This window comes from Oryzias melastigma, linkage group LG18 (genome assembly GCF_002922805.2).
Source record: "Oryzias melastigma strain HK-1 linkage group LG18, ASM292280v2, whole genome shotgun sequence".
In the NCBI taxonomy this organism is placed as follows: domain Eukaryota; kingdom Metazoa; phylum Chordata; class Actinopteri; order Beloniformes; family Adrianichthyidae; genus Oryzias; species Oryzias melastigma.
This window is the reverse complement of record NC_050529.1, coordinates 6407953-6422414: the sequence shown is the minus strand read 5'-3', so window position 1 is coordinate 6422414 and position 14462 is coordinate 6407953. Positions and strand designations below refer to the sequence as shown.

The window sequence follows — 14462 nt, the reverse complement described above, 5'->3', positions numbered from 1 at the left end:
TCCATGTAGCAATCAGGCTAAGAACATTAGCTGGTAGCATCAAGCTCAAGGAGCACATTTTTTGACATGGCGAATTCTATGTTCAAATTCCTTCCCTACTCACTATATAGTGTGTTCACCATTTTGAAGGGCTCTCCAAATCTACTATTCATAACGGACATTCTTGAACGCACTTTTAGCTTACAGTGTTCACACTGGACAGTTACTTCCCAATACTAAGACGTGTACTCACAGTTGGAAGAACCTTGGTGCGAAATATCGAAGATCTCTTGAATTTTTCAGGTTTTGTTCTTCACAGCTCTACTCCATAGTATGAAAGACTTGGTGTTTATAATTCCAGTTGGACATAAACTGCAAATATTAATTTGTCCTCCATGACTAGATATCTGTACAGCACTACCAAACCTGAGTCCCTGATTGGTCATACTTCAACTGGTTTAACTTTCAATGTTGTACAGCCTGAAAACAGACTCAAAAACTTCCAGGTTTGAATGGCATTTACATCAACTTGTCATTTAAAGTTGTCGCGTTTCTGAGCACAGGATGAAATAAAACCTTTAAAAATAGGTTTTCATCAAGTATTTGTCACTTAAATTTGAGTATTTAAACCTTGAAACAATCAGAAGTCAAAAGGGAGTAAATCAAAGGTAGGAGAACCACTTTTCCGTCTGTGAAATTGACGACGGTGATTTCACAGAACGGCGGTTCTCCAGTCTGGACTGAGCGCTGGATATGCGTTCTGCTGTTAACACATAAACACCAAAGCCAACTAGATGCTGGATTGAGCGCGCTGAATGCCGTTCTCCTCTCGGTTGTCAGAATGTGGCTCTGTGGATATTTCTGTCGCGTTTGTTTTGGTGACTCCACCGTACATGAGTGCGGTCCTTCATGTGGGAGCTATTCTTATGCTTCCCCTCTCTTTGTAGTCAACACAAGAGGCGCCAGCCCTTTAAAAGTTTCTTTTTGTTTTTGTTATTCAAGTAAAATGTGTTGTGAGCGCCGGGACCCCTCCCCCGGTGCATCACCTGCTCCCTCCTCTAAGAATAGGCCCTGATTGTTTGGTGTGGGGGCTCCCTGTGACATGCCTTTGTGGAAATGCATCGACTCGGTTGACACGGCTGATAGCCCTTCAGCTCAGCTGCATTATCGCCGCACGGCCCTCCAGAAATGGCGTCAGACTTTCTCGTAAACCTCCCAAGTGACGACCTAACGGGGAAAAAAATGAAATTCTGAGTCAATCGCAGAATTATAACAAAGAAAGAATCTTTAATAGATAATGTAAGCTTTAGTAAAAGTCACCCACGTGGGTACGGGTCAATTAACGCCTCAATCTCACCTTACCTTTACACAGGGGTAGACTTACCAGTTTGGGGACCCCTGGCAAGAAATGAAATGGGGCCCTCTTTAAATCCTTCCCTAGGTTAAAAAATCAAATAGCTTCTTCATTGGTCCACTAGGAGACAGAATCAATACCAAGAATCCAAATGTTTTGATGAGCGTTTATAATCATTTAGAAATTGAACAGGAAACAGGCAGAACTCAGTGATTTTGAGGACAAAAATCTGGCAAAACTGAATTCTCTACTCGCAAACTTCCTGTTGACTGCAATGTTCCATTGCTGCAGAGGGACGGGGAAGGACAAAACCCTTTCATATGATCAGTCGTCAGTCATTTTAGTGATGTTTTTATTTAATTTTAGTTCAGAGTTAAATAATAATGGGCATAAAATGTATTTTAGACACTTTATATTAAGTGTTCAGCTCAGGAAATGTCAAATGTCCTCTAAAAATGATCCTCTTTCAAGACCCACTCTGATAAAAAAAAGTGTTTTTGGTGTTTTTAACATGTTCTTGTAGCATTTTTCTCATGTTATAGAACATATATGAAAGAATATAAGATCAAAACTGTGGTTCTGAGTTTTGTTTTTTCAAATCGTGTTGGATCAGGAGGAGATGAAAACCGGAGGTTTGAATAAGCACAAACTTATGAAGCAGTAACTGCCGTCGGCGAGACAACGTCTAAATCTCCACTTGCAAATAAGAGATCCATCAACGCTTCCTTTTTTATCCTCTGAGCTTCCATCTGGCTCTAAGATGGATAGCTCTGGATAGCTCTGACATTGTTAGCTAACGTTAGCTTGGCTTTGTTTGGTGCTGGTCGAAAGTGGGAGAAAGGATAAGTAAGGGCATGCTGGGAAATTACCTAGACTAACCTTCACTCCAACTACCTAAATGTGAAATTCTAACGAGCCAATGAGTTTTTATTTTTTATTTTGTCATAATCAAATCACATAACCACTGGGAACGATTTTACAATACACTGAAAAAGTCAAACATTGGATTAATTTAACAAAAGCTCTAAAATTTGTTACATTCAAGAGTATAAGTTTTTAATAAGTTTTTTTTTTTAATTGAGCAAACCATCAACTCAGATTTTTAATTTGATGAAAACTAATTATTTTAAATGTAAAAAAATTACAGATTGATCCAACATTTCACTTTTTTCAGTGTAGAAAAAAATATAGTTGGAGCAGAACTTTAAATATTTATCTGGTTATTGAGAGTTATTCCTTCTGCCATCATAACCGGGCTGCAAACCAGTACCGGTTCGGCATACCGCACCGGGACAGGATGTGTGCAGTACCAAACGTGGTCTGGAACCGTGCACCTGGTACAGCACACATCCGCTACCAGATCTGGCACTGGTTTGCAAACCAGGTCAGGGTTAGTCGAAACGGGTCAGGGTTAGAATACTGGTATCTGCCCCATTCTGAGGACCAGTCCACTCCCAGTACCGCGTCAGAAGTAATGAGTTGAGGACACCCAAAATGTCAAAAAGTGACACGGAGGGGTCCTTAACCAATCGCCAATAAGTGACCACCTCTGGATTAGAATATAATGGCCATCATGGATTACAGAGGGAAGTGTTTAGCTTGTTAGATCTTTTGCTAAGCGGTAAATAAACCACGTTTAACATTTGTTAGCAGAGAGCAGAGGGATAAAAGCTGTAGACCTGGATGAGGGAGTTCTGGGTCAAGTTCTCCGTGGGGAAGATCAGGGCTTCAGTCTGCTGTTGGCAGCCATAAATCGAAGATCTACACAGACGTGTCTTCGTGACATTTTAGAGACGGGTTCCAAGATCTTATGGGTAGTCAGCTAATGTGATGCCACAAAGTACCACACTGAAAAAATCAATGTAAAATAATTATTTTGAAATTAAAAGTTTGTTTCTGAAAAGAAAAGTTTAATCTTTTTCACCTCCAAACCACCACTGATCTCATGTCAACCGAGTTGCCGCCCCCTCTACCCAAAATAAATGTCTCCCCTGTTGTGACACAGGCCCAGTTGTTGTTGCCTTCCTCCCATCTACCCCATCATCTTCCTCCGATTGACTCCCCAACAGGTGCCAGCAACAAGAGCACACCACCCAATCAGGCAGTGATTTTTCCCCCCAAAGAGGTAAGGGGGCGGGCAGAGGGCGTGCTGGATGGACAGAGGGCGCTGCTGGAGAAGCAAGCGGCAAACACTTCACTTTGGGAAGCATTCGACCGTCTGGATTAAACTCAAAGACAGGAAGTGGTGGACTGAGGCTTTTGGGGTGAAGAGAAGAAGATGTCATGATTGACATGGTGGGCCAAACGAAGATGAAGTCCAGTCTGAGGACGAGTATCATCGTCTTTGTGTGCAGCTCCTTTTGTCTGGCTTTGACTGGTAAGGTCGTGGGGTCAGAAATCCTTGCTATTTCCAGTGGGTATAGACAGTTGTTGCATAGAGCTTTTGTCATTGACGCCATATGTGGTCAATCAAATAAGCTTTCAATGGTTCTACGAAATAGTCTACTTAGATTTTTTTAATTCAAATAACAGTAATTTTGTAGTTTGATCAATATTTAGATACAAAGGCTGTAACAATCTATTAAAATAACATCTGTTTCATGTTGTTTTTTAAGTCAATACAAGAGTATCTAGAGCTAATACCTTTCGTGGAACGCCTTACGGACTACATCAACAAGTCATTGTTTGTTAATCAGGATCTATTTTTGTGATTGATAGAGCTGCTAGCTCAGAAATCCCTTTGATCCCTGCTCCCTCGCTGCATATCAATTACATCAGCTCAGTCACCTTTGTGCTCCGGCGGACAGCACCTGCCCGCCCCGCTCGCCCCGCTTCCTCTGGTTGTCCGGTCTGCCCTTGACCTCCAACATTTGGGGTTTCTTACATTCAAATAGTGTCCCGTACATGTCAAACTGGACAAGTTGAAAGGAAAAAAGAGGAAGAATTGGACGGTTTGAGAAGAGTAAACAGATGAAGGATACTTGTGGATGGATGTTACTTTTGAGCGATGTATATATAGGGCGCGTGAGGCGCATTCAAGAACGCGCTGAACGCAAGTCAAAGTGGTGCAAATCTCCTAAATCTTGCGCCACGCTTTTTCTTTCACAGCTCTATTCTGGTACATGAAAGACTTGGTGACGTAGAACTTTGTCTGTCTTCCTTGCTCTGTCATGGTCAATTTCCAAACGGTTGGAACTTCTGTGACTTTAAAAGGACGCCATCCATACTTCACTATAGCCCGCAAATGGACGTAAGAACTTTTATAGTGACCAATGTACGCGAGAATCTTGAATGAGGAAGCCTGAACCTGTTATATCCCTTGTGCTATCTTATGGGGTCCAGATGACCCTACCCTTGCTTTGATGTGTGATCCCTCCCATGACATAGGGGGACAGGATTTAATGTAGCTACAGACATCAGTGAAGAAAAAAAATCCTTGAAAAAGCCCAGTGTGAATGTAGCATCAACCCGGTAAAACTGGAGGTTAATAATCTTTGGACACACAAGGTGTATGTTTGTATAAACCCCTTCTGTAGTTGTACAATTCTAACATTTATCAAAAGTTTAATTGTATATGAATAGAGTTTTATGATTAGACATGACCATGACTAAACAACTTCTCTTTGACACCCTTCATGCTCATGGGAGGAATCCCAAACCAAAGGACGTCTGGTTCATCAGCCTCCAAAATTCTCCAATTTGGCCAAAAAAAGTCCAAGTTCATTCCAGTTTTTACTCTGTATTTAGCCCCCTTAATGGCGGAATTTATTTCCTGATATGAAAAAAAATATATATATGATTTTACTTTTAGGTAGATGCTACATTTAGGTAATTTTGGAACCAAAGTGGTTTGTTCCATATTTGAGACGAGGGGGAAAGTCAAAGTCCAATAGGTTACATCCCTTCTGACGATGTGAAATGTGTTGTTTGCATTTGAGCTATACATGAAATATGATATGACCCCCATTTTGTCGAGGCCAAACCGCCGTCCTGTTGCTTTCATTTCTTGCTCTTTTTCTTTGTCGATTCGTCCAGGAGCCTCTGAGACAGAAAAAAAACTCCATCAGAAATTATTCCAGAACTACAACTTGAAAGTCCGTCCAGCTCGCTACTGGGAGGAGAAGGTGATGGTGCGGGTGGGGATGACCCTTTCCCAACTTGTCAGCTTGGTAAATGTATTCACATTGGAGTTTTTTGGTGGACACAGACACATTTAGAGAAACTTTAACATGCTATGTTTGTGTGGCCACAGAACGAAAAGAATGGTGAGATGACAACAAACGTCTACATGAACATGGTGAGAACGTGAAAAATTAATCTTTCTTTTCTACTTTAAAGTCCCACTTTGATCATCTTTAGGTTTTAATAGTGTTTTTTTATTATGATTATCCCATTTTTAGTCAAAATCAAAAAACCTGTCTCGTTTTTTAGGACAGAGTGGCAGTAGAAATACACCTCTGAGTCGTGGGCGGGGCAGTTAGCACAGCGAAACCCCGCCCCCTTCACCTCTCTGTTTACATGCTGTCCTGCTAACGTAAATGTAATATCCGAGTTATCCAGCGGCACAGTTTTGAGCCAGATACCAGTTCAGACGAGGAAAACAAAGACGTACACGGAGCAGGAAGTGTATTTGTGATGTCACAACTACAATCTGCATTTTTTTCATCTACTATCGATTCAGGATTCAAACAATCCTCAGAAATGCAATTTTAAGCCTATTTTATTTTTATAAATGGCCTGCATCACCAGAAAAACACAAATTTCATTGGTGTGGGTCTTCAACGAGGCTTTAGATGTCGCCGTCTTTTTGTTGTGTTGCTTATTTGTGAGTTTGTGGATGCACGTTTCCCCTCTCAAACATCTGACACGCTTTCCTCATTTCCCCATATAACCCAGGAATGGTCAGACTACAGGTTGTCATGGAAACCAGAGGAATATGACAACATTAAGGTTTTGAGAGTTCCAGCCAAAAAGGTTTGGCGTCCCGACATCTACCTCATCAACAAGTGAGTTGCAACGTCTTAAGAGAGCAGAAAAACAATATCCTGACTAACGTTACACCCTAATAAGACCTGCTTAGTTATCATGAAAGATGATTTAAAATTAGAAATATGAAACAATATACAGTATAAACACCTCGGTTTGTCTCATCTTTGTCTGTAACTGATGCTAAAAAGCATCTGTTAGCACTGCTAAAACCAAAAAGTAGGCCACTTGTAGAATTCATGAATAGAGAGGATGAAAGGAGTTCTGACAGTGACCCCTCTGAACACTTGTGAGACCACACAGACTGGCTTTGAACGAGTGCCAGTAGAAGAGTTAAATATCAGCCTATCAGAGAATGCGACGATGGATGTGTAGGGGGTTTGACGTCATGTGTGGTTGTCCTGTACCGCGCTCAAATTCCTGGTTGTCACATGAACAGCTGTTACATTTCTAGGATGCAATGTATGGATCTACCAATACCTGAACACTCCGTTTACAAGTGTGATTTAGTCAGGGATTGACCTCCAAAGTCTAACCAACAGTTTTATTAGTTTGTATGTTTATTTTAAATATTACTATAGTTATATGGTGTTGTACTTTGGCAGAAACTCAAGAAGAGACGTTTCTCTGTCATTCATGAAACTTCAGTCAATGTGTCGGTACAACATATTCTCACTCCCAACTCGTCGTTTTTTGACGTGCTGGCTGTTCCCATCAAATAACGGGTCCCCAACCTCTGGGTCGCAAACCAGAACTGGTCCAGTACCGCGATGAGTACCCAAGCCTGGTACCCTAACCTGACCAGCTGTACCTCGCTACCAGAGGAGGTACCAGGTATGAACCTGAAGCAGTACTGGACACAAACTTATACCGTGTTAAGGTTAGAGTACTGGTACTGGATGTGTCCCAAGGACCAGTCCACGTCTGGTACTACATCCGGTTCTGCTTCCGGTGCCGCAGCCGGTACCCCGTCCTAAGGGTTGCAGAATCTTGATTGTATTAACAGCCAGTACGTTGTTTTTTGACGTACTGACTGTTCCCATTAAATCACGGGTGGCCAACCTCCAGGCCGCAAACCAGAACCAGTCCTGTACAGAAACGCAGAGCCCACCGGTACCCAAACCCGGCATCGGCACCCTAACCTGACACCAGACCAAGTGCTGTTCCAGACCCGAGTCACTACCAGACGTGGTATCAGGCGCGAACCTGAAGCAGTACTGGACGCAAACGAGTACCGGGTTAAGGTTAGGGTACTGGTATTGGACGTGTCCCGAGGACCAGTATCCAAGGGTTGTGGACAGCCAGCATGTCAAAAAACTATGACTTGTGGACGTCAAGAAGGGGCCTTAGCCAAACGTTAATATGTGACGACTTGGAGATGAGGATGTGTTGGTCTGTATGTGTGAACGTGGGATAGACATGGCCAGCCTGTGACCTGAGCTTCACACTTGTGTCCTCCTTCGCAGTAATGACGGCCAGTTTGACGTGGCTTTGTATGTCAACGTCCTGGTGTACAGCAATGGGAAAATCAACTGGTTACCGCCAGCCATCTACCGCAGTTCCTGCTCTATTGATGTACTCTTCCAACTTATAACTTTCATATTCATCTAACCTGAAGCTTTGTTTTTTGAAAGTATTTTACTTTTTTTCTTTCGTCCAAAAACCCACAGGTGGCTTACTTTCCATTTGACTGGCAGAACTGCAGCATGGTTTTCCGGTCATACACCTACGATGCTTCGGAGGTCGACCTACAGTATTTTCTCGATGATGACAAAAAAGAAATACATGATATCGTCATAGATGAAAATGCTTTCACTGGTCAGTACTTACCTTGGACTCCAATAGGACTATTTTAATTCAAAGTCTTGGAATACAAGGACCAAATTGTTTTCGCAATTCTACTTTAGTACAGCACCCTTGAGGGAGGGCAGGTATTGCCACTCGCTACTTTGATTGTTTTTGTTCTTTCTTTGACGTGGACAGAGAATGGAGAATGGGCCATCTGTCACAAACCCACAAGAAAGAATGTCAAGGATGACCTGTATGAGGACATCACCTTCTATCTCATCATCGAGAGGAAACCTCTGTTCTACATCATCAACATCATCGTGCCCTGCATCCTCACCAGCGTGCTGGCTATATTTGTCTTCTATCTGCCTCCTGGAGCAGGTCAGCACACTGAACATGTTTGACATCAATGGCAAGAAGAAGGGTACAAAGAAAATGTATTTCTCGAGTACTAAAAGGCTTTAATGAGGTCAAACATCTATAGTGTTGAGTATTTGGGGCATGACTCAATCTAATCCCTTTAAAATATTCATAGGAGAAGGCTGGAAACCTAAAATTTTTAAGTACAACGAAGAACATCTGGAGACTCATTTGTTGTGCCCTATGTCTTGATCGTCCCGTCTTCAGGAGAGAAGATGACCCTTTCCATTTCCGTCCTCATCGCTCTCACTGTCTTCATGTTGCTGCTGGCCGACAAGGTGCCAGAGACGTCCCTCAGCACCCCCATCATCGTCAACTACGTCATGTTCACTATGATCCTCGTCACCTTCTCTGTCATCCTGAGCGTGGTCGTCCTCAACCTCCACCACCGGACGTCCAGCACGCACATCATGCCTAACTGGGTCAGAAAGGTACTGAGCGTCGACACTAGTCTTCTTCAAGCACCAGTAAGGACTCAGCGTCATCAGATTTACTTTCTCTAGGTGTTTATACACATCTTGCCGAAATACATTGGTATGATGAGACCGAAAATAGAGGATCCCCTGCTGGAGGAGGAGTCTTCTGAGGACAGCTCCACAACCCGAGGTTTTGTAGGGAGACATCCGGGAGGAGAGTACTTCTTTCGCAAGATCAACCCAGATCTTGTGTTGCCCTGGAGAGGCAGGTAGGACTATGTTCTCTGACATATTAGTAGGAAACCCTACTAATATGTCCAAATGACCCAACATTAGTAGTACTTTTGAAATGGTGCTAAAACGACACTTGAACTGGTGCTTCAAAAATATATAAACACGAAAAAAAAATTTCAGAAACAGTGTGAAGACTGAGTGTCAAGGGTTGAAGGAGAGTGCTCAAATGTGCCTAAGATGATTTATTTCCTTATTCCTGACAGTCTACATTGCATCTTTAATTTCACACACGCTGAAATAGATATGTATTTCACCAATCATCGCCACGACGACGGTTTTTCTTCTGAGAATACAAGAATGACCCGGAAATGGCATTTTGAATCAAAACAGTCCATAGCAACCATTTGATTATATTCTCAGATGAAGCTCAGGGGCATGTGCAGAAATTTTTGTGTCTCTATCTCAAACTAAGTTTCCAGTTTCCATAGCAACCAGTGTTAAATGTTGCCAAATCCACATTTTGAAGATAATGGTTACTCATTGACATGTAAATGCATCAGTGTAATAAATATACAATTATTGGTACAATTTCTTTTTGGTCAGAGGATGTTTGTACTATATATTAGGGATCATTTTCTTGATAGATGATCAGGTTGTAAATATTAAATATATTATATGTGTTTTTGGTTTGTTTTTATAACATACGTTTTGTTTTTAATGTATCTTCTTCCAAAGTTGGACTCCAAAAGTGACTTTTTTCTATTGCCTTGTGTGGTTGTCATGACAAAATAGCATTTTTTTCAATCTAATGTTCATAAGTTTCAAAGAATTGCATAAAAAAATCCCCGTCACCATTGAAATATGACTCTTCGACGTCATTCAGATGGTTGGAGTTTCTGTCCACACTTCCGATTTAGTTCGCCATATTTTTCCTGTTTTTATTTCCTTCTCGACGGCACTGCGGTCCGCCCAGCTTCACTCCGGCTAATCTTATTATAGACGTGAGCCTTGACACTCAGCTCTGGCATCACAAACATCGCGGCGGCCCAGAGAACCTGGCTTCTCGGCATCTCTCGTCTGGCTCCAGAGGCATCAGATTCAGCCGCAGCTAAGCCCCGCTTCTCCGTCTACAGTCGCCAGCCTCTAAGCCTCTGTTTAGGTTGGGCATTAGGGGGATAATCCAACAGAAGGAGAAGGAAGGGTAAAGAATGGATGGAAGAACAAAAGTGGAAGTGAAGGCTGTTGTTGAGTGATCTGGGCAGGTGGTCAGGTTCAGAGTTCAAGTTTAACACCAGGAGTAAAAATGGGACCGTAGCTGTTCAGTGACTCTCATCCATTGGGTTCAATGGATTTTCAGTAATCTACACTCTTTATTGACAATATTACGTGTTAAAGCCATTGAAAATTATTTCATCTGCAATGTTTACCACTTTTTACCATCAAGCAGGTGAAATAAATTAAAAGATGCCAATAGTTTAGAGTTTAGTTAACTTAGCCTCATTTTTATGAAGTTCACATGATTTTATGAATTTATATTTTTGTATAGTTTGTTTCTGATTTAGTTCGGTTTACTCAGTGGCGTAGCTAGGAACATTTTTAATATGGAAGTGGGGGAGGGGCCAAACTTTGAAAAAGTGGTAAATCAGAACATATTATTTGAATTTAAAGTTTAAATTATTTTTTTTCATTAATTGCTACTTTTACCATTCTTAAAGAAGCTTTAATTAAATTTTATTTTTTATTATTTCTCAATAATGAGACTAATATTGGCTGAAATTAGAGTTAAACTAGGGCGGGTGCCGCCCCTCCCCCCATAGCCCCGCCCCTGATTTTACTCCTTTTATTTAAGTTTAAGCTGTTCGATTCCTTGAGGCTTCAGGTTTTGAATTTTTTGGGGGGATTTCTTTAACATTTGTGAAATTGCCAATGTTTTAGGCTTCATGTCGCCTCTGAGTACTCATGTTCAAGTCGCCACTTACGAGTGAAAATGTGCATTTTGAGCTTCAGCGTTCTATAACGTTCATGTGTAGCTATGGAAATTTTTAACAACAAAACTGTACATAGAAATCACATGTACTTTGACCAACCAGGAAATTGGATTTAGTACTGACGTATGGAACATTAATAATTGCGTTTTTTGCTCGGCTGGAATAATAAGACACCAATTATTACATATATCTGAGAAGAACTAAAAAAAAAAGCATGGAGAAAGATTTACTAGATTGGCACCACATCAACGTTTTGCACCAAACCTCTTCCACCTGTAGGTGGCGGACATGGGCTAGTAAACAGTAGATAAAGCCCCTCCCAGCTTGTCTAGAGTGAACACTGTCGGTATCTGTAGCTTAGACCTCCTAAGATAAGACCTTCAGTTTTGTCATTTACAAACCAAACCAATCATTTCCATTGACTAGATAATTAATGTACGTAATGGAAACACGACAATTTAAAAAAATGATTGAGTGACTTTATTAAGCTGTAATACCTGTTGGATCCAGACAAAGAAACATCAATCAAAAGGTCTACATTCGGAGTATTAAGAGTGAAAATGAATTCTAATCAGAGTAACTCCTTCTCAGTTTAAGGTTTCTGACTTTGTGCTGGTTCTTTTTTTGTCACACGGGTCTGTGAATTGGTGAGTAATGACTCTAAGCCGCGGCACGCCGTCTATGTACCATCGCATTCCTTTGCTTCACGCTAATCCCCTCGAACCGCACCAGGAGCCAGTTCACCCGCGGCCCCCCGCCCCCCCCGCCTGCCCTCTGTCTCTGTTTGGACCCTTCTGTTTCTGCACATTGTTAACGCAGCTCATAGGAGGAAACCGAACACCGCCAACAGAGACAGGCGCACTTTTATGCACACGCGACGTATGTGTAGAAACATGCGAGCTATAGGGAGGGGAGGTGAGAGTATGGGTTCAAGCATCATCGTTTAAACATTCAAGTGATCCTCTGAGCTGGTGTCTATAGTTACACCTCTGGAAGACCCAATTAAAAAACAAAATCCGCCATCTATTTAGTGTCAGAACCCTCTGAATCCTGTTTGGGGGTCATATGGTTGCTGGAGCCTATCCCAGCTACTATTTGGGGTACACCCTGAATGGGTCGCCAATCTTTTCCATCTACAGACACAATTCAGAGATACCAATGAATCTACAGCGGCGTTTCCATTAAACACGTCTGCAAAACTTTATCGATATTCAAGAAATTACGAAACATGGATGTGAACCACACTTTGATTTACAGCAGATACATTCACATTTCATCATCTATCAAAGGAGACGTCGGCGAGAGTGCTAACCACTTACCAACGGTGCACCCAAAAAGTTTTTTTTCATGTAATAACAGAAAAAATCTGCCAATTGAACTAGTAGAATTTGATTAATACGACTTAACAAATATTGTGATTTCCTGCCTTTTTATGAAAAAATTAAAATTAGCTATAAACCCTCATATTTAGGAATCGCATAATTTTAACGTCTCCAATTATGTGTATTTGTTTAATATCTTTAAAGTCCCACCTCGATCATATTTTGATCTGTAGTAAATTCGTCCCCACTGGTCTTTGAATTGTAAATATGCTGTTTTTAGCCAAAATTAAAAATAAATAAAACGTTTTTTCAGAAATTAGCCTCTTAGTTGTGGCTGCAGAGTAAGCCTATTTCCCATCAACCACCTGTTTACGTGCTCTCCCACTAGCTTACAGCCCTTCACAACGCCAAGCTAGCATTAGCGGGGCAACAAAAATGGCGAGCAACATCAGAACTATCCAGATGTACAGTTTTGATGCAGATTCCAGTTCTGATCAGGAAAACAAATTCCTACATGGATCTATTTGTCTACAAGTGGAGGTTTTTTAAACGTTTTTTTGTCCTCTCCTTAGTAACAATGGTTTGAATTAAAATAATACTTAGAAGTACAGTTTTAAGCTAAATGTTCTTAATCAAATGCCACAAGAACATGTTAAAAACGCCATTTTCATAGTAATGGGTCTTGAAATGATATTAATATACATACATTTTCAACAAGAATATCATATTTTAAGCCCCGCAAGAGTCCAACTACCAGTTTTTGATCAATTTTATTTTCATTTATGTGCTAAAATTCTCCTTTTGAAGCAAAATGATTGAAGTCTTTTAGTTCTTGTGAAAAAACAGGAAAATCATTATTTTTTTAGTTTAGAAAAGAGCTAATATTGATTTTAAATTTTGATCTCACTGATTTCAGGCTGAAAAAACAAACTTTGTAAGAAAATTAAAGGTCAAATTCAGCCCAAATTCATTTAATGTTACTTTATTTCAATGGTAACATTTTTCCAAACAGTGAATTTGTTCATTTTTGCTCCTGGTTTGTTGTAAAAACTGATTTTTATTGATGAGTTTGAAGCACTACTCTATGAGTCCAGGTCAGGCGGCGAGGCCGCGTCGCTCACATGTTTGGTTTTACGGAGCAGCTGTGCGAGTGGAAGAATGAGCCGGTCAAAAGTGTCACATAAAGGCGGCGTGCGCGTCTGACACGGCGTTATGTCTCAGCAGAGGCGAGCGCATCTGCGGTCGGGACTCACGACATGCATGGCATGAATCTCCGCCTGTGACGCAGCGTCCGGCGTTTCCCGCTAATCCCCGACACAAAGTCAGAGAATTGACTCGGCACGCCTGAGCCATGTGATATTCCACCGTCTATTTTTACCGCAGGTGTGTTTCACTATCCTGCTCCACTGACATGTTATCAGTTTATCTACAAAAAGAAGGCTTCCTTTACCAAATGAATAGATCAGCATCAAGACGACCTAAAAATGTACTAAATTAGATTTAAATTAAGACAGAGCACTGTTAGGGAGAGGAAGGACCAATGAAACACTAAAAAATCAAACTGAGAGGTCATCAAACACTTTAACTTACGCCTGACAGGTTTAAACCGCCTTCATTCTGATGTTTTTTTAGACAAAACATTGATTGTTCGCCTTTTTTCTGCATGTTTTATCTACAAACAGGAAGTACCTGTGGGTTCCAAAATGCCAAAATCACCCAGACATCTGTAAAGATTTCTATTTGTTAGAATTGCTATTCTTAAGTTGATCTGACATTTTTTTTTTTGTATTTATTTTTTTATTCTGACCAATCAGATGCCTCCTCAATGAAAGTAGGCGGCGTTCTTTGTGCCACGAAGAACGTCTGTTTTGGCGACTAGAATTGGTGTACGAAAAAAAACTTGATTTGGTCTTTTTGTTTCTTTTTTTATGGTTTTAGAAATGTTTGACTGCAGTGCCCCCTGTGGCCGCTCAGC

At 41.1% G+C, this 14462-nt stretch overlaps 1 protein-coding gene across 1 annotated transcript in view; it reads left to right on the top strand.

The window, feature by feature from the left end:
- Positions 1-2921: 2921 nt before the first annotated feature.
- chrnb1l (cholinergic receptor, nicotinic, beta 1 (muscle) like) overlaps positions 2922-14462 on the top strand; it is a gene marked incomplete in the record, with an annotated part of 12730 nt that continues 1189 nt past the window's right edge. The window contains 9 exon segments of the mRNA XM_024288246.2: positions 2922-3710; positions 5369-5502; positions 5586-5630; positions 6230-6339; positions 7786-7894; positions 7990-8137; positions 8303-8488; positions 8735-8958; positions 9031-9212. Of these exon segments, the coding sequence (XP_024144014.1) occupies positions 3617-3710; positions 5369-5502; positions 5586-5630; positions 6230-6339; positions 7786-7894; positions 7990-8137; positions 8303-8488; positions 8735-8958; positions 9031-9212 (1232 nt within the window).